At 25.9% G+C, this 21,984-nt stretch overlaps 2 protein-coding genes across 7 annotated transcripts; one reads left to right on the top strand and one right to left on the bottom strand.

The window, feature by feature from the left end:
• Positions 1-380: 380 nt before the first annotated feature.
• LOC114129624 (YEATS domain-containing protein 2-like) lies at positions 381-2,243 on the top strand. The gene is made up of 2 exons (XM_027994425.2): positions 381-707; positions 1,273-2,243. The coding sequence occupies exon 2, from the start codon at positions 1,299-1,301 to the stop codon at positions 2,091-2,093; it is 795 nt and encodes a 264-aa protein (XP_027850226.2). The 5' UTR covers positions 381-707; positions 1,273-1,298; the 3' UTR covers positions 2,094-2,243.
• A 2,619-nt stretch (positions 2,244-4,862) lies between these two features.
• Positions 4,863-14,527, bottom strand: LOC114129622 (dynamin-1-like protein). 6 transcript variants are annotated; one of them, XM_050204195.1, is made up of 6 exons: positions 10,578-10,771; positions 10,378-10,515; positions 9,626-9,826; positions 9,186-9,322; positions 6,346-7,784; positions 4,863-6,039 (listed from the first exon to the last, which is right to left on the bottom strand). In XM_050204195.1, the coding sequence occupies exons 5-6, from the start codon at positions 7,762-7,764 to the stop codon at positions 5,395-5,397; spliced, it is 2,064 nt and encodes a 687-aa protein (XP_050060152.1). In that variant the 5' UTR covers positions 7,765-7,784; positions 9,186-9,322; positions 9,626-9,826; positions 10,378-10,515; positions 10,578-10,771; the 3' UTR covers positions 4,863-5,394. The 6 variants fall into 6 exon arrangements, with proteins under 6 accessions (XP_050060152.1, XP_050060162.1, XP_050060157.1 ...); XM_050204205.1 differs by lacking the exons at positions 10,378-10,515; positions 10,578-10,771 and adding an exon at positions 14,186-14,527; XM_050204200.1 differs by having other exon boundaries at positions 10,378-10,771.
• Between the last annotated feature and the right edge of the window lie 7,457 nt (positions 14,528-21,984).

A 21,984-nucleotide genomic window follows, 5' to 3' on the forward strand; every position in this document is an offset into this window, starting at 1 on the left:
GATCAAATACTACATCCGATGTTTATAATATTTTATTGAATTACTATTATTTGTAGTTTTACAACTACCTACTACCTTTAGTTATTAGTTAAGAAATCTATATTCTGTAATGGTAGTAGTAGTAATCTTTTATATTTAAAAAGTAAGTAGTAAGTTGTAAATTGTCACTTGTAGAGTTGTAGCACTGTACCACTTTTCTAAAAAAAATATGAACTATTGAACTACAAACCGCGGAAGCGCGGAACATCGTTCTATTATTATGATATAGAATATAGATAACTGATAAGATATATCAGCTGCTATTTAATTTTGACAGACGTGATAAAAGGTGTTAGCACTATCAAATAGTAAATACACAGAATAGCAGATTAGGATTTTTGAATTGTAATTAACAATATCAAATGTTAGTTCTAAAAAAAATTGTCTCTTCTATAAAATTTCAAAATACATACGCACTAATAAAATTCTATATTTTCTCGACGACGTACCGTACTACTAGAACATAATAATATTACGATTTTTTTTATAACAAAATAGTTTCTAATATATTAATATTATCATTAATGACATTATTCCTACTACCTATTGTAATTTAGTTTTTTTATTCATTGTGAAATTTACAAAAGTTAATACTCAATCGATAAAATGTTAAATACAAATTCATATATGTCATGACTTTGTCTTTGATTCATGAAACTACACTACAGGTTTGTTAATAATAATTATTTTTAATTTTTTAATTTTACAATGTGCATTAAAAAATATTATCTGCAATAAGAAATAATTATGATTATATTTTTACTAGATGTGTTGTATGTAATAGATTTTTTTAAATTTTATTTGAAATTCCTTTGGAGGATTAAGAACGGGTAGAGGTTATTACTTAGTTTACTTATATTGTTTGAGAGCATAAGTTTTTCTACGAGAGTAATTAGTATGGAGATTAAAGGAATTATAGTTGTTTGAATGATTATAATAATTTTTTAAAGTTTTTTTTTAATTAAATAAATGTCTATCCTGGAACTCACAAATAAAATAAAACTCTTGACTTCACCTTAGACAACTCTTGAAATCTAAACTCTCCTATCTGATAAACTTACCATATACAAGTCAATAATTTGACCAATTTGGACATACTATATTCAGTTATGGAGTTTTGCAAGTCATCTAATACCAAAACTCTTCAATTTTTTTTTTTGCTTACGCCTAGTAACATCTTCTCCTTAGTAGAATTATAAAATAAGAAATAAATAATTTTTTTGTTTGTTATAGAGGAATTAGTATTGATTACATTTAAAATGAATTCAACTGAAAAAATTATAAAAACAATGAGTGCAGATCAAATGTCTCAAGTTGTTGCAGGAGTGCAAGCAGATTTAGATAATGAAATAATCAAAACAAAACAAACTCTAGATCAAATTGATCAAAATATTTTTACTTGTATCAATAATTTAAAAAAACTTAGAAGAAGTATCATAATATCACATTATGCTAAAATGAAAAATAATACTGATGGACATAAAAACAGCCAGAGAGATGCTCTTCTGAAAAATTTGGACTGCGAAGACGAAACAAAAGATTTGAGTGTATTTATGACCAATCTGAGTAATGTATCGACACAATTAAGAACTGAATCCACAAGTAATATTGAAGAACTAAACAAAACCATTTTACAAAATGCTTTACCTCCTGCAAGCTTTATTCCTAAGACTGGATTGATTGATTTAACATTTGTTATTGGAAATATTGTTAAAATAAGTGATTCTGAAAATGAAATGAAATATAAATGGACTGTTTATGTACGCAATGCAGAAGAAGGGGTTGACAATTTGATTTATATTGATAAAGTGACATATTTCTTACATGAATCCTATGAACCTAACCATATTGTAGATGTAATCAAAAAACCATTTTCATTAACAAGACATGGTTGGGGAGAATTTGTAATTCGTTTACGTTTGCATTTCAAAGGGAACATGAATGTTCAAACCGATGTATATCATAAATTATGCCTAAATAAAGACATAACAGTTGGTATCCCAATGGTTGCTAAAGAGCAAACAGTTAAGTACAATCTATTACTACACAAATAGTATGTTACTTGAGTGTACATTTAAACTCTGTAAGTTGTGTATAATATGGAAGTGTGATAACTATGCATTTTGATGTATTGAACTATACAATTATTTAACTTTTAATTGTAATTATATAAATAAATAAAAAAAATCTTATTCAAAACAAAAGCTATTTTATATATTATATAAATATGAATTTATTTAATATTATCTTCATTTTTACCACCTTAATTGTGTTATTTTATACTTTCTATAAGTCTACAATATTATGAACTTGTAAGTTGTATTATTTGTATTCAATTATTCAAATGTCATTTTAAATAATAAAAATAATATTAAAGATTAAAGATAATACCATTATAAATACTACTTAATAGCAGTGGCCAGTGGTGTTGGTATGGGATATGTGGATGTTCATCCCCCCACTACCAATATCCCAATTAGTAAATAAATAAATTAGTAATAATAGAAATTATTTTTAATTAATTAAAAAAAAAATAATAATAATGGTGCATTTTTATGAATACTCCTCTGAGTAAAGACAGAACATGACTATTTTAGTGATACAATTTACAAAAATGAGTTTGGTATGTACAGCCTAGCTATTACTTTATTTTTTAAGCGTTAGAATAAGTTGAATAAATATTAAAAAAATTCGTCAAAATCATGAATATTTACAAAGTATATGTTAAATGCCAATTTAAACAATTGGTGTATGTTTCAAGTTTCTGCGACTAATAATTTCTAACTATAACAAAAATCTAAAATTTATTGATAGTAAATCGTTATTTTACGAGTGAATTTTGGATTTCGTAAAAATTTAAATAACGGATAACATTTTTTTTAATTGGCCAACGTTCAAGTTCTTTCATAATTATTATTGTAAGCCAAATTTATGGAAAATCTAGTAATAAAATTTTTATCACTTAGATATTTACTCAATTTTTTTTATAAATTTCAACTTCAAAATAATTTGCTAATATTCATGATTTTGACGAAGTTTTGTTGATATTTGAACTTCAAACTCTATTAAAAAAAACGTGCCTGCCTATGTATTCTTATAATTTATGAGGAACTTCGTACTCAATTTTCAATGCAACTTTCCTCACCACCTTAGCACATTATGAAAATCGATATTACCTATATCAACTTAAATGTTGCATGAGGTATTGCACGTGGCGTGTTTTTTTTATGTGATTTCCCTGAGTACAAACTTTAGGCCTAATCCACACAGAGAATAATGGTGAACTGCTGGGCGTCTAAAGTAGGTGAAATTGTCACATTTATCGCGTAAAGCATATTTTAAGCCAAAATGATAATGTTTATAATGAATTTTTGATTTAATGAAACAGTACCTCTTATACGACCGGAAATCTACCATTACCCTCATGCCTCATGGCTCATTAGCAGTGCTGAATTCAAGACGTATTTCATATTGATGGTGAACTAATAAGCGGTAATCGTTGTTGTTCAATCTGATTAAGTTTTACAAATTTAAAAAAACGTACTCTACAATAATTAAAAAATAATATATTAACGTTGTTACACAATTTAGTTCATATTGATATACTTTTGTCTACGGAATTCAATACTGGTATTGGTATAATAATATGTGTACCTACACATATAGGTACAGCTAAAATAAATATAATTAATAAGTATAAATTAATATTATAATACTAGTTGTACTATTAAAACCGGTAGTATTTTAACTTAAATAAGATAATTAAAATTATTTCTATTATTATACAGATAAATTAAACTTGCCTGTATATTATCAATTATATTTTAATAATTCGCTACCTAATAGAAAAGTAACATATTTTTCACATATCATTATAAATAACCCATTGTACATTAAAAATCTTGCTAGTCTTTTTTGAATATCATTATCCCAATGATAAAAAATAAAATAAAACAAATCAAATGATTCAATACCTAGAATGATGTTGAAAATATTATTCATCTGATTGCGAAGCATTCTTGAAAAATTATACACTAAAATTAAAACTATAAATTAGAATAAAAACATTTAAAATTAAAGATAATTTTTGTAAAACAGAACTATTAAAAAAAAAAACTAATAGTGTTCTTAAAATGAATACAATTAACAGATAAATAAATAATTTAAGTGTAAAAATAATATAAACCATGAAATTGTATTCAAATAAATTTACTGACTGACGATAAAAATTATAAAAACAACAAAAGGCTTAAATATTATTATAATATATTATGTTGTTCTAATTGGCCAGCATTATAGTATTATGATTTAACTAATCGATATACCTTCTAGCTAACATACTCGTAATAATATTATAATATGATTATCGTCTGAAAAATACCTATAAAAACAAAAAAAATATATAATTTTGTACTATTATGAGTACATAGGTACAGTACTACAGGTATTATGTGTACTGAACTTATTTAAAGTAATATAAGTATAATGTAAAAAAAATTGCTAATCTAAAGAACTGGTGAAATTCTCAAGTATTTAAGACTTATACTTTTTGAATAATAACAAATATTGAAAATCGTTATCATTACGCGATTTTGTAAAAATTTTAAATTCAAACATAAGTGAAATGTTTATAACATTTTTCCTATAATGAGGCTTTGAATTTTCTCTATAGCAATTTGAAGGAAAAACTTATGAACTAATGTTGAATTTTTTAACCTTAGATATAAATACCTACAAAATTTTTTTACAAAAACGCTTTCATTACTCTTAAAACTATATAAAAATCTAAATATCTGAAATTAATAATTCTAAATAATTAAAAATTTCAATTTATAAATTGTTCTTTATAGGTATAGTAAAATGTTAAATTATATTGTGATTTAACTATAAGTACGTAATTTAAAAATGTTTTGTGTTGATACTAATCAGTTATCATAGATAATAAATAATAACTACTAATTAGTAAGCTAAAGCCATATAATTAAATAATTTATATAAATACTCAAATACGCAACATAAATTGTATTACAGTATTGATACTTCCTTGTTAAATAATTAGAATGAGGACTGAATTTAATGAAACATTCTGAATCATGTTTTTTGTATACAAAAGTTGTAAGGCGACAGCATAATACACATAAACGGAAAATCTTATAAAGGTATATAATTTATATAAAATGAATTACCTTAAACTTAAACAATTATTAAAGCATAACAAAATAAATCATTTTAATAATTATGTTATACAAAAAAAAAAAAAAAAAATAGAAATTAGAAACAAATTTTTAAGATGTGCATTAAAAAGTATACATTTTGTAATATATTGAAGATAGAATTTACATTTTTAAAAATAAATTAAAAATATTGAATATCAACCATACTTTTTAAAGCTTTTCTAACTGCGTCTAACTTGGCTTCAACATCAATTCTATCTTTTTTATAACTTTCATCTTCTAAAAGTACTTCATCAATTTTCTTTTCAATTAAATAAGTTTGAAATATTTCTTGATTTAAACGCTTATCGAGGTCTTTTAAAAATGAATTTATCATTTTGTGTTTAATTCTTTTAGGCACAAAGTCCCGCACAATTTTTCTGATGTACTCAAAATAACATATACTTAAATCTCTATGTAACTTTACCTGTTCAGATGATTCTAAGGATACTTCTTGATTATTAAGACCTGATAATAATTGATTCAACATTTGTATTCTATTAATTTCTATTTTTTTGAGTTGGGCCATTTTATCAGGAATTGGCGGGTCAGTTGACTTTCCAAATGTGAAAAGAGCCTGAGTTGAAAATATATCATCAGAATTTTTATTTATATTTGCAGCAGCAAGAATTTCTTCTTGAATTGTATTATTCGATTTTACTATTTCCATTATAAAATCTGGATTTGCTGTATTTAAACATTCCTGATAAGATTCTATGTATGATGCAATAAACTCTTTGATATTATTCACATTTTGTTCCAACAACTTCTCAAAAACCTTTTGCACCTAAAATCATAAAATTATTATTTATCTAATAAATTAATTAAATACCAGAGATGAATTGTTTCAAGAAAAGCTGTCTACTCTAAATTATTTTATGATCATCACCTACTGTAATAATATAACTTCATAATTAAAACTTTAATGAGTATAAGCCATAAGGTAAATATAAACCTGTAGATGTGTACGAGGAGCTTGCTCAGTGTGGCCCATTATACTTTGTACACTATATTACGTAATATTTTGTATTTTGTAAATAAATAAATACCTAATAATAATACAAAATAATAAAATAATTTAGGTTGAACTTACATCTTCATTGAGTTGTGGGTATCGTTTAAGTATATCTAAACATCTAATATCGATTGAATTTAATATGTTTAACATCTCACTGCGTACCAATTCTACGCAATCCAATGACGGCTCAATTAAGTTATTTAACTGCCGACTTAAAATTCTTTGTAATGCTTTTTCATTCACAAAAGTACTTTGGTTAGTGCCTGATGTATTTAATAATATTTTTGCAATTTTTTCATTTGATAAATCCTGTAATGGGTCAATAGCATTTATTGTCTTTAAATATTTTTGTTGGAATATTCGAGCAATACTGGCGCCACCAACAATTTTTTCGACTGAAACATCATTTTGATTTCCATTTATAGTATCTTCATACGATTTGCTGATATCTTTTAAAAGTCCTATTAAAAAAGATATTTTGTTATCTGGTGTATGAAGTGCTAAAAGTTTTTTTCCCAATTTTTGTTTCATTTCTTCGAGTTCAATTTTAAGTTTAGGATATACTTTTTTAATGTGGGTTATCAATACCATCTGCAACGTATGAGCTAACGCTTTGTTGCCATGTTTGGTATATATATCTGGATAATAGGTCTTAAGAAATTCTGTTTCTGACTTTAGTGTTGCATCCATTGATTTATTTTCAACGATGTCTTTTTGACTTCTGTTCACCACACCGATGATACCTAATTTCACCGGAATCCTGCGACCACACAGTAAATCCTTCGTGTCTTGCAGTGTTCCTTCATCAATCAGGTCCAGTTTTGTAACTACAGCTATAGTTCTGATGCCATCTGGATCCAATTTCTTTGCTATTTGAAGACTTTCACTTGTTGACGGGTCTGTATTTGCAGTCACCACTGCTAAGATAATAGAATTAGATTGTTTTACATAAGAAATAATCAATTTCTGTATTTGTTCATCTATGTCTGCAGGTTGATCTCCTACAGCTACTTTTGTTATACCTGGTAAATCTACAAAAGTCAGATCGTAACGATTAGTGTGAATTTTCAATAAAATTTGATTATTTGTTATGCCCTTATTGGTTCCCGCTAGAATGTTTGTCCTACACTCAATTTCATTGCGTACCAAATCAAAATCAAAATAATAGGCATTTGGTCTATGTAGAAATTCTACCCATTCTGTTATGTTTTCATCGTTCTCAATGTTATTTGACATCAGCATAGATTTTTTTGTTTCTTCTGTGTACCTAATCATTTGTATAACTAATGGAGCCCTAGTAACCACGCCTGTTCCTCGAGGTAAAAATGATCTTCCCACGATGCTTTCTAGCACAGAACTTTTGCCAGAACTCTGTGTTCCCACAACTACAATCTGTGGTAAATTGACAAGTTGTGGTAAATCAGTAAGTTGCTGTTCACCAAACACAGAAAAAACATCTTGAAGTTTATTTACAATTCGTATAAGTGACTCCATTATAATTTATTACACACCGTCTAAATTGAATTTTATAAAAAAAAAAAAAATAATAATCAATATTAGTAAAATAAATAGGTATAATTGCAACAATATTAAGATTGATAGGAATTTGAATTGATATTATGATTATTAAGCTAAAATTAAAAACGATTGCTTATAAAATAATTATAGATAACATAAGTACCTATATGGTATATTAGATATAGGGTATAATAAACAGGTGCAGATACAAGGAGGGCATGGTAGAAATGGCCTCTCCAAATTAAAAATAATTTATTGTAGTAAATTTTTATAATATTATATTTAATTGTAATAAGGTAATAACAATCCTTGCAATTTATAAAAAAAATATGAGTAATTTTGTTAGATCATCATTATCTGTTGTAAATCAATTTTAACATAAACTTTGATAATCCTAATTAATATTTGAATTTGATGGTCCTCTTCCACCCCGATTAGAAATCCTGTGCTTTTTAATGAAGATAATCAGTAGGCTATATAAAAGTTAAATTAAAATTATATTTTCTACGAATTAATAAAATTATAGTATGTTAATACTAAATATTTATATATTGAGTATTCACTAATATAATATTATAGTTAGTATTTAATTAACAATAACTAATAATTGAACTCGAGCATCTCTTAAGGCATCATAATTATTATAGATGTTTCTTCCATTTTCAAGTTCAATAGTTTGTGGGTGAAGTTTAAAATATCAATAGGTATATAGTTGTTACCATAAGTGACTATTTTTATATTTTTAAATTTGTAGTATTTGAAAATACTTCTTTTCATTCTAATCAAATTATTTGACATAATGAAGCAATATGCAATTTAAAAATTTAAGATTTTAATTTATATAAAGGTTTATGTGAAGTTTTTGTTTTTTACATTTTAACTTACACAATAATTTTAAAATGATAGGTAGTTTAAAACATTTTTTAATTTGGTGTGATAAAACCTTGAAAGTATAGGAAAGGCAATCACAGATAGATCTCAAAAAATTCAACTTTGATTTTTGGAATTATCATTTTTTTAGATCAATTGCTATTTGCTACTATAAAAATATGTCAAAACCATTGTCATATACTCAATGTCTAAACTCTTAATTACGTTGTGCAAAATAAAAACAATAACCTTCTCCTAATTTACTTATACAGTTAAACCTATTTAAGTAGAATAGACAAACCGGTAGTTTTTAGGTTTAGTTTTAATCCTTACGGAACATTTTTTGATCACAGAAAGTCAATAAGACTCAAGATTTTTAGATATATACCTAATATAAATAACCACATTGCAACGTAAATACAATAATAGTGTATAGGTAGGTAAAAGGATAAAGTTAACTCATGAAGTTACAATGAAAAATAGTAAAATTATTTTCTAAAAAAAATAATCAATAAATATTTATTTACCTTATTTTAAATGGATCTTTCAACAGCACTCCTAATTGAGAATTAGTTTTTTAATTTATCAATAAAAGTATTAATTTTATTGAAGCATATAATTTGAGTTCTTTGTCTGGATATAAATGCTGGATATCAAGTTCAAACTAAAACAAAAAGGTTAGGTGACATAATTGTTAATAAGTATTCAATAAATTTACATACAAATAAAGTATTGCAGATAAAATGATTAAATTTATTCTCAATAAATACCTAAATAATACTATAATGTAGAAATGTAGATTTAAATATCTGTATAAAAAAAAAAAAATGTAAAATTGTTGATGTTTGACACTTTTAACACTGAAAACTGAAAAGATCTATCAAAATGAGAATGAATAGTATAATAATAATATTTAAGTACTATCTACAAAGTCACGATGACCAAAAAAAAAAAAAAAACTACATACCTAATGTCTTATATTCAATATTGGCAATCTTCATGTTCTCAATAAAATTTCTCATTTAGTTTGACAACAGAAATGATAAAAATGGTTTGACTCTTGCTGCAGTCTTAACCATCGACTATTGTCTATTACCTACTTAATCACTAGTCACTACCCGCCAGTCTCCACACGACATTCATAGCTGGGTTTTTTTTTTGTAGTCACCTACAAGTATCAAACTATCAACACAGATTGGAAAAACCAAAATAATTAATAATATCATTGATTATAAATAGTCATTACTTGAAATTAATAATATTTTATTGCGAGATTGTGAATAAGTACCTATACTAATTAATATTTTAAAATAATTATCATTTCTGAACGGAAAAATGAGTGTATAGGAATTGTCGGTATTGATGTTTTAATGAAAAAAAAAATGTTTACCAGAAAGTCACATTAATATTTATAAGAGAGTTCGAAATTAAATTTTTTGTTATTGGATTAATAACCCATATGAAATTAATTATTTCTCCTTAATCGATTTTAGTTATTTTTTTGTAATTCAAAAACATAATTCTTAAGGAACAAAAATTAATTGGTAATTTATGAAATTGTACTATACGTAATGACTAATGACATTTTCAAAATATTCAGATAAATTCTAAGCTATTAACGCCATCAATAGAGTAGTAACTAGTAAGAAGTGACTAGTAACTGGTAATGAGTAATTACTCGAAAAACGAATTTAATAATTATAGTAATTAATATTATACTAGCTGATCCTGGATCCTGTGCACTTCGTTGCCCGTTAAATTTTTTTTAAATAATATGTATTCCGATGCATTTTCAGTACATGCTCTTGTAACAAACAGTTCAAGTTTTTTATTTACCATTTATTGCTTGCCCGAAAACTGTAATTAATATTAGTTACTACTTACTAGGATTAAATAATAATATGAATGGATCTGATTACCTATTTGAGAATTATTCCTGAAATTTAATAAGTTTTATTGATGTTCTACTATTATTATTTGTTCTTTATTAAAATACATAGTCTTGCGATAAGATATTTTTTATTTTTAATACCTACTCCGCTAGTTTGCTATAAGCATATTTAGCCATGGCTATAAGTTTGTTCTACGTAAAACCATTTCCATGGATAAATTACGTATGAGCTGGTTAGTAAATCCCACAGATATATACTAATATTACTAATATTATATAATATTAATATTAGTATATATCTGTGGTAAATCCTCTTAAAAAAAAAAAAAAAAAAATAAGACTATTGGGAGAAATTTCTTAATCATCCTACCCTTTACTAATCAAATATTCGTAATAATTACTATTGATTTTCATTGAATTACGATTGTGTACATTATAATATAACTGTGTTAATATATCGATTGATTTTATGTATTGTGTAATTTTTTGGAATAATAAACAGGAAAATTTATAGAAGCTTTTAAAATGCTAAGTTGTTACATGCGACTATAGATGATTAGATGATCAAAGTGGAGACAGTGGAGTGGAAGATGTCTCTTCTTCTGTAAGAACCTTTAACGGAAATCTTAAACTTTTATACCTACATACGTTAAAAATAATTTGTTTAATAATATATTTTATATTTTGTTCTTTTGTTCTATCATTTATTTATAATTATTTATGTGTTTGAAATTCTGAATGTTAAATATAACAATCATTGACATATCGTGCTCTTGACTCATTTCATTAAACATTGTATTATATAATATACCATCAATATTGTCCTATTAATAATATATCATACTAGTATATCAGACTAGTGGCTCTGTTGAACAGTAAGGGTCAATTGGGGGTCACTGTAATTAATGCATTGCATTTGGATTTCAACGATACATCTTTGTATGCAATAAACATTTTGATTAAATACCTAGGATATTTTATAAGTATATAGTACAATTTTTATTGACAATTATAAAAAGCGTGGCCAAGTGGGTACCGCTCTGATGTACACAGGTGCCGTGTGTACATAGGTACTATTATAAACAGGAGTGTTAAATTTAAATCCAATGATAGGTATCATTGTATACGAAAAACGATTCTGATCGGAAATGATTTGTCAGCCTAGGATATATATTTTAAATTGAGTGGTGAAAAAGGTAGTTTATGTTTTAATGACCTAAATACACCAAAAGTTGTTTTATAATTATTGTAAGCCAAACTTATGGAAAATCTTGTATTAAATTTTAAACTAATTAGTAATTATACAAAAATTTCTATAAATTATAAACATATTTTTTAAAGATTTTTGCTTTATTTTGATACAACTCTATATTTTCCCATAGTAACATTATCACACGAAATGTTTCGAACTGCGTATTTCCTATGTTTAATACTACTTCATATGTATAGACGTATAGTATTACCTACCTTTACAGAGCATTTAAAAAATAAACTCTTGGGTAACTCTTGAGCGAGACATGGTGGAGGCTATGAGTGATGTATCCCCCGGGCGATTGTAAACTCCGCCAGAATATCGGTAAAAATTAAAAGGTATTAAAAGGTCTAATGTAAACTCCGCCAGTTTCGAAATTCGAAATAAAAAAAAAAAAAACTGACAGTGTTACAGGATGCTATAAATAGGTACACCAATGGAATAATACAAGACTTAAAATATTTACAAATTATACGACCTTTTTAAATTTATACTCTATACAATATTATACCTATAAAATAGAAAAAATAAAATAATTTTCTTTTACGAAAATTTGCTAGTTTTTTGGGGTATATTTATTCCTCTCCCAAATGAAAACTCCTGTCTACGCTACTGATGTAACTTATAAGTTATGAGTTAATAACCTAATTATATTTATTTATTGTTTATTCAAACGGGCTGCAAAGCCCAATTACAATTTTAAATACATAATTACAAAATCATTTAACAGATAGAAAGTAAAAGAAAAAAGAAAAACAGACAATATATCATTTAAACAGAGTGAGATTAATAGGTAATATATAAACAAAATAGCAATTAAATTATTATGTTAAATAATAAGAATAATTAATATAAATATGGTGTACAATACTACAATATTCATAAAAAATTAATAGTATAATTATAAAAATATCAATAGAGTTAAAATTAAATAAACCAATCTGTGTATCATTAGCTAACCTCATAATACTATTAATAAGAGCATATTTTGTTAAATAATTAGTTCTATAGTAGTAGTTGCGTATAAAAGGTATTAGTAGATCTTGTTTGACATTGAGGGACATAGAAATTAAAATAATGTAGTAACTCACTAGAATTAATGATACCAATTACCATTTACCACTTAATATAAAAATTTTAAATCAATTATACTTCTCCTGATTACGAGACAATTATGAGTCATTAGGTACTTTACATTTATCAATAATTAGCATTAATTTGTTTTTTTTTTACGCTAAAATGAAAAGCGATTTAGGTAAGTCGTACGGTATTAATACAGAAATACTCGAAATAATTTTATATCAACGGAAAAATAGTAGTTTTTGTGAGTCATTAAAATATAAATCATTAATAAATAATAAAAAAAAGTAAAGGAGCTAAATGGGAACCTTGTGGAACGTCAGATAAAATATAAATGGATCCGAAATAAAGTTTTTAACCTTGACAATCTGTTTTCTGTTAGTGACATATAATATAACCCATGATAAAATTGGGTCACGAATTTCGTAGAGTGAAATTTTTCATAGAAAAAAAGAATGGTTTACTTTATTGAAAAATCTGTGTTTATTACGTACGTCTATACTTGGAATCCAGAGGCAAAGGCATCGAGAATAAATGTTTGAAAAATTAACAAATTCGTCATTGTTGATTTTCCCTTAATATATCCATGTTGACCATCATTTAGGTATTACTGGTGTAAGTATCGGATAAATTCTTTTTTATACTAAGAATTCAAATATTTTAGAAATAATAGAAATCAGGGAAATCGGCCGACAATTAAATATATTAGATAGATCGTTTCCTTTTTTGATTGGTGTAAAATAGATAATTTTCCAGTCTAAAGGAAAGTAACCTGAAGAAAGCGATAAACATTAAACATAACGGTCGTCGCGCGCCCGCGACCCTATATTTTATACAACACTGGCACTCTACCCATCGCGGAACTGGCTGCAGCAAACGTGAATATAGATAACCAGTGACCATAATAGTTCAATTCTCACGAATGTCATCGGTTCTCTTTCTCCCTTTTTTTATCCGTATATATCCTGTGACAGTTATTTTTAAGTATTACCTAAGTTTTAGTTATAATCATGGGCGCCCATTGGGGAGAGCAAGATAGGGCACTTGCCCCCCCCCTGGACAAAAAATATTATGAACTTGTAACTCAATAAATATTAGCATAATATAATTAGTATCTTTATTATCTTACATTTGAAAAAAATTTTATTTTGACCCCCCCTAAAATGTTACCTATGGGCGCCCATGGTTATAGTGACGCGGTGCCTGTTTCACGACGACTGCGGCACTCTTCGACGGCACGTCGAGAGTGTTCGTCGAACCACGGACGTCTGGTCAGGATCGATACCGATAATCGATTTACTAACCCTGAGAGGTGCTGGCCTGGTGGTTGCCGTCAGTCGGCGAAGTAGGCAGCCCACAATGCGTCGTCGGTGAAAATGGCGTGGTGGCAGCTGGTCGTCTGTCTGCGGCGCCGGTACTTGTCGCTGGTGTGATCGTCGTAGTAACTATTCGGTCTGCTGGTCGGTTTCTTCACTGCGATCCTTCTTGGTTGTTTTTTTTCTTCTAGATGTTGAAGGCTTGAGTTGTCGAAGGAGACTGATCATTTTCGGCAAACGACCGGTACTTTACCCAATACAGTGTCAATAAATTCTGTTTATTGTTTTATAGTTACTCGATTTTGTGGCCGGATTAAAAAAAAAAGTCAAGTGGCACTCGGGGACTGCCGCGATAAAGCTATTGCATATAACACGAAATAAGAAGTTAATATAATTTAATAAAAAAAAAAAAATAATAATAATATAATATAATATAATATTATTATTATTATTATCATGACAAAATAAATTGTTACAAATAAATGTTTATTTTGTCATGATTATTAATTATTATACTGTATATCGTCGGAGAAACTGCAACACCGCATGTCTCAAGATTTGACAAAATGAATTTGTTTTGTTGGTAGATAACAGTGAATAATATTAAAATAAAATAATAAATAAATGATAACGATTATTATTATTATTATTTATTTTCTCCGTTTTTGTAACATTACGATGATAACGGGTAACGATCACGCTTTTTCGTTACGAAAAATGTATTTTCAGTCTCCACGCCAAGCCTGCGATAAAAGCTATGCAATAACTTAAAAACATGTGTCAAAGATTATTATAACTTACTTCCGTGGTGTAGGAGGAATTATTTATTTTTAAATGTTAATAAATGTGAATTGGTGCGCTTTTATCTTATAAAAAATCAAAAAACTATCAATAATATTCTATTTCTAACTCTTATATTTTTTTTTTACTTAGCCATTTTTATACGTAGTTTACGAAGGGTTTTTGTTGTAATATCACTAATTTTTATCATCAATGCAAATAATAATAATAATAATCAAAAAGAATTATTATTATTTATGGATCTATAGTAACGAAGACGCTAGAAACGGATGCTGTGGTTTCTATGATTATGAATTTAATATAAATTTCCATTAAAAAGTTCACACATTTTTATTTATAACTTAATTTCTAAACGTACGCTTTTGATGGTTTTTACAAAAGCACATTATGCACAATATTTCTGATGTTTTGGAGTTTACTAGGACTACTAGGAGTTAATTGATGTATTAGAAAATTAGTTAAGTCGTTTAAAAAATGTGTCTGTATTTTACATAGTTTAATTGGCAACTCCTGCTTCGATATACTATACACACACCGTCGTGCAGTTATTATTATTACTTTTTTTTATTACTTAGCTCGCGCCACGATCGTGACGCTGGATAATATTCTATTTCTTATATCAAGCTTGTTAAAAATTAATTTAAGAATTTAGGCACTATTTTCGATTCTAAATTAAATTTTTCTCCTCACATAGAGACGATTAAAAATTAAGCTTATTTGGGAATTATTAAGCTCACTGACTCATTTATGGATCTTATTCCTTTGAAAATTGTATAATTCTTCCTTGTTTGTTTTCATTTAGAATATTGTACTATTACGGAAGAAAAATCAAAAATTGAATTTTAAATTTTGAACAGCATTCTTAAATAAATTTATTATTTGTTGTTACAGACAATCACACGACAAAAACTCAAATAAAATTAATTAAACATTAAATATTGGTAGGGATACTGTCTGTCTGTCTGTTTGTTTTTAAGTGAGCTCCTGTACAATTTTTCGAGATAGCCACTACTGAGATAAATTAAATAAAAGTAATAACGAAACAGTTAAAACAAATTTTCATTCTATAAAGAAGTAATTAGATATCATATCTGGACCGGGACTTGTTTTATTATTTATGCTATCAAATTCATTCAGAATTCATGAATGTTAAAAAAACATTGATGGCATTGATGTGTTTGGAAAGAATGACTTTAATTTTTTTTTACTAAAAAATTTCCAAAATAGTTTAGGGCTAGGGTTTATAGAAGATTACATTTTAAGAATATAATTATTATAGTCTATTTTGGATTGAGATTTACAACGAGTAGTAAGTTAGAAAAAGTATTGTAATTTGATTGTGAAGGAATTTCTTAAATTGCATAAATGGGCAATTTTTTTCCTATAAATTAAGCTCTTTAAAAATGAGTTAAACCATGTCGGATGTTTATTAGCACAATATGTTTTTTATTACAGTATCTATCAATAATTGTAAAAAACATTGCAATAAAAGACATTAACTGCATCATTTATGTGTAAGCCATTAACCACGAGGTCCCAATTAATATTTGCTAATGAAGACCTTATAATATTATAATCACAATTTACGTCATCGTATACAGTATTGTTATAGTACAAAGGTTCGTTATTTTCAAAGATAGGAATACTAATTAGTAGAGCTGGATAATATAAGTAATCAATTGGAACTAAAGTAGATTGCTCACGCAAATCATGCAAATTAGCTAAATTAGATAAGATTAAGTTTTAAAATTGAGTATTAGTTATTTTTTACTGTATTAAATTGTTTTGAGATGTTCAAAGTCATTGAACTCTTGCCAAAGCCAAGTTTCTGATAAAACAATTATATCATAATCATAACCAATGCAACATTACGTGCAAAAATATCAAGTTTGGTATTTATACCACAGGGCACAGACATTTTGAAGATATAAATAAAATTGATTCGATATAACATTAACATTGGATTTTGTTAGTTTTTTGAGATGACGTGCAAATTATTTACGTATTTAATGAAAAGATCAGTTATGATCATATAATACGATCATCTAGATAAGGTCACTTAAAATTATCTATTTTATACCATTTATCAAAGTTACTTGTTTTTTTATTTCCTTATCAAACATACTTACATACCACTATCTATAACTTATTTTTAAGACTTTAAATTGAAGTACCTATTTATAATAGCATAATATAAATTAAATATTGTATTTATCACATATCATCATTATTTGCTAGAACTCGAAAATTGTAGAAGATAATTAAAGGTAAAATTTACTAAAAAAAATAACATAGGTATATAAAAAATGTTATATATTAAGCAAAGATAATATGTAAAAAATGTGACGAAAAACTTGTTGACATCTTGAAATCTTACTAAACTGAAAAAATAGTTTGTAAAATATTGTGAAATACATGCACTTATAACAACTTTTCTAACGAATAAACAATAAATTAAATATCGAATATTATCTATACTTCTAACGTAAATATGTTTAAATATTACCTATGCATTAATAAATATAAATTTAATATATTATAATTGTTGAACTTTCATAGTTTTAACTAAAAGTTCTAATAAATATAATAAAAAAAAAAAACATAAAATAGAATTACGATAATTGTTTTTGGCACTTTTTCCTTTTTTTATGGTACGTCTACGTCAACAATTGACATGTAACTTATAAGTTATGACTTATGAGTTAATAATCTAATTATACTATAGGTACTAATTATAATAATACAAACAGTAAATTAAGTAAAATATGGTTCAAGTTCAACCGATTTCATATTACTAACGGAAAAGAAATTATACAGACAGTAATATAATTAATATCCTTAGAAATAAAGGTTGATCGTATCAAAACTCTCAAACTTAATATCTAATTAGTGTATAGCTAAAGTAATACATGCTGTACTTATTTATTATTATTATATTATATTTTTTTTAATGTATTTTCCAATTATTAATATTTTTTTTTTTATTATTAACACAACTGCATTCTTCTTTAATGCTATTAGTATAAGTATATTATTATGATGCAACGGGTTCACAAAATATGTCATCACTTCTCTACCCTAAACTGTTTATCATATATTCGTATACAATGATTTATCTATCAGTAAATTAATATTTAACATATACTTACATATCCGTTAGAGTATTAAGATTGCTACAAAATCTACGAAACAGTGAAATGAATTACATAAGTTTCGTAACTTATTTAAAAAGTTAAAAAAATAGGTATTTCTTTTTAGTCTATAATTATACGTTATACAAATATTTAAGTCAAATAATTTTTGCCAAATAATAAATTTTCTCAATCAAATAATACACGAATGTAAGTATAAGGTATATATAGTTATAGATTGTAAGCATTAGGCAATACACTTTATCTTTGAATAAATCGAGAAATGTAATTTCAATGTCTTAACCTGATGCATAATTATTAATTTGTTGAATTTGAATCTATTGCATATTTGAATGTTTAATCTAAAGAGTCACTTATTTTTTTTTTTATATATGGTATAAATTATAGACATAACTATACCAATAATTAGAGATATTGCAGAGGAGTATAAAACACGTATTTTTATGTATTATTGAATATTATTAAAAATTGAAAATAAATACAATAATATAATACCTAACATATTATGTATATGTAGTATTATCTATAGTGGCGCATAATCAGCAGATCTAATCCAATTGGTTTCTCCTGTTAAGATCATGTTACACTAGACGGAAAACTATTTTTTCAACAATGTTTCGTTCTCAACTTTTACCAATCAAATATAATATTATAAATTTTAAAAAGAAATATTATAGTTTAGATTGTTCCAAATCATATCTATTTAAAAACACGGAAAACTTAATAATTCCAAGGAGACCACATGGGGTGTAAAATAACAAAAATTATATATAATATACCATTCACACACCTCTGAATAAAAAAATTTTTGGGACAGAGTTTATAAGTAAAAATATTAAATCGTCCGCACCAGGCATGTCAAACTTAAAGTATCAAGTGGGCAAAATTTATTGGATAGTTTACTAGGTAGTTCAATTAGGTACTGTGAAGGACGCACACAAAAATTTAACGAAAAACAATATTTTATACAAATATTTTCTATTTTATTCTTTACATTTACGAAAACAACAAGTACAAAGAGAAATCAGAAAATGAAAAAAAAACAACTGCCTACAAAAAAAAAAAAAATACACCAACATTAAAAAAAAAAAAAACATCTTATTTAGTTAAGAGTTGAGTGAATTTAGATGTGTAACAGTTAATCTGGATCTATCCGATCTAACGGGTGATTAATTATTGATCATTAATGAAAATTGTTACTAACAATCTCTCATTGATAAGTAGGTATTACACTACTACTAAATGTAGAAATAATTATACATGCGAATTTACTAGTTTCTACATATCATATCGTACTGTTACGAATTTGTAAAAATTATCTCATTGACTTTGTTTTTAGATTCTGAACGGAGTGATGAATGTATTGATTTTACAATGATGTATGTATTTTATGTATTTTTTTTTTTTGTTTTTGTGTCTGTGTACAGCATAACTAGTCGAAATAATGCTTCAATTTCAAACTTCGGGGGTGGTTTCCGATGGAAAAGTGAATATCCTTGGTGCATTATAAAGGTAAAAAAGCAAACATTTTCCAACAGTTTTAAAAAAAATCGAGAAAAACAAAAAAAAATTGACGGAAAAACGGGAATTTTTACGCAAAACCAGTTTTCGACCGAATCGATTTTTTTATATGATTGTAAATCAAAAACTAATCACTGTAAATACTTGAAATTTTCACCAAATGTTTATAGTAGTGTTATCTATATACAGTAAAATTTTCAAAAATGTTTGACTTTTTTTGAGTTATTTATAGACTACTGAAATTTTAGATTTTTATGCGAATTTTTTTTTGAAGTGTTGGTAAAAAAAATTTGGAACGACCAAAAAAACTTGAAAATTTAATACAAGGTTTCTTATGAGTTGTTTTTATTGTAGCTAAAAAAAAATTTTAAATCGTTAGTCACAATTTTTTTTATAAGCGTTTATAATTCAAATTTTTACGAAATCTGTCGAAAACGCGAAAATTTGCAAGTAATTTTGAAGTTGAAAAATCATAAAATGTTTTGTGTTTATAACTAAGGATTAAAAATACAACACTTAGTTTTCAATAGAGTTTTCTTCGAGTATCTATAGAGAAAACTCGAAGCATCATTATAGGAAACATTTTAAGTGCGTTGGAATTTTAAATTTTTACGAAATCGAGTAACGGTAACGATTTATCCTTAAACGATTTTAAATATTTGTTATTATTCAAAAAGTATAAGTCGTAGATACTTGAAAATTGTACCAGTTATTTAGATTGGCATTTTCTTTATATGATTTAATTTTCAAAATATTTTGAGTTTTTTTGAGGTATTTGTAGACAACTGAAATTTTCAATTTTTCTGAAAAATTTTTTTGAAGTGTCGATAAAATTTTTTTGGCTCAATCAAAATACTTGAAAATTTTATACAAAGTTCTTCATATGTTATTCTTATAGTGATTAAAAAATTATAAGAAAACATGCACAATTTTTTTTTATTAGCATTTAAAGTTGAAATTTTGACAAAAATTCGTCAAAATCATAAATATTTGCAAATTATTTTGTAATTCAAAATTCATAAAACTGTTTGTATTTATATCTAACGTTAAATATTCTAGACTGATTAATCATCTCCGGTCAGAATCGTTTTTCGTATACAATGATACCTATCATTGCATTCAAATTTAACCTACCCTAGTCGGAGGTCTACCCCACCCCCTAATGTACAGCAGAGCGGTACCCACTTGCCGACTTTTTTAAATTTGAATCATTATAAATTTCGATAGAGAATTAATGTTACTATTGTTATTATAACTTATGTTTTATTTTATTTCTATTTTTTTGCCCATTAATAATGGTAGCGGTGGGCCGCAAAAAATTGATCTAAGGGCCGCGTGCCCGCGTGCGTGCGGGCCACTAGTTTGACATGCCTAGTCCACATGATTAAAATATGCACTATGATTTTGTTTTATTATTCAAACGAGTATATTATACTTGCATGCAAACAAACATAATATGTATATATTGAATTATTCAATCATATAGATACAGTCAATTAAAATGATCTTATTTTGTAACATTTATCAAACTAACCTAACCTATCAAATTTACTTGTTTAGTTGTTTCCTTATTTTCTTATCAAACATACATGCCGATATCTATAACTTATTATTTTTAAGACTCTAAATCCAAGTACCTATTTAATAACCTAATATAAATTAAATTTTGTATATATCACTTATTATCACTATTTGTTAGAACCTGGATATTGTAGAAGATAAAAAAGGCAAAATGTACTAAAAAAATAACATATAAAACAATGTTCTATAATATGCAAACAAATAATTCGAAATTCCGAAAAAACATCTTATGTTGTTAATAATATGTCCAAAAACAAATGTAAAATATGAAAAATAAATGTAAAGATAATATTAAAAAAATATGACGAAAAACTTGTTGGAATCTTGAAATCTTTAAATTGAAAAAATATTGTAAAATTCATGTATTTATAACAACTTTTCTAACAAAAAAACAATAAATTAAATGTCGAATATTATTTGTATTTCTAACGGATGTATGTTTAAATATTACCTAGGTATGCATTAATAAATATAAATTTAATGTATAATTGTTAACTGTCATAGTTTTAACTTTTAACTAAAGGTTCTAATAACAAAAAAAAAAAATAAAACATAAAATAGACTTACGATAACTCTTTTAGACATTTTTCTTTTTTCACTGATGATTGTCAAATGATTTCACAAGAATAAATGGTAATTGTATTTTCATATGAAAAATAACAGTTATTCGTAAAACGATATTAGAAATAGTGATGTAATACTAAAAAAATATAACAGCATAAACTTAAAACA

The sequence above is a fragment of the Aphis gossypii genome, chromosome 1, assembly GCF_020184175.1.
Source record: "Aphis gossypii isolate Hap1 chromosome 1, ASM2018417v2, whole genome shotgun sequence".
NCBI lineage: Eukaryota > Metazoa > Arthropoda > Insecta > Hemiptera > Aphididae > Aphis > Aphis gossypii.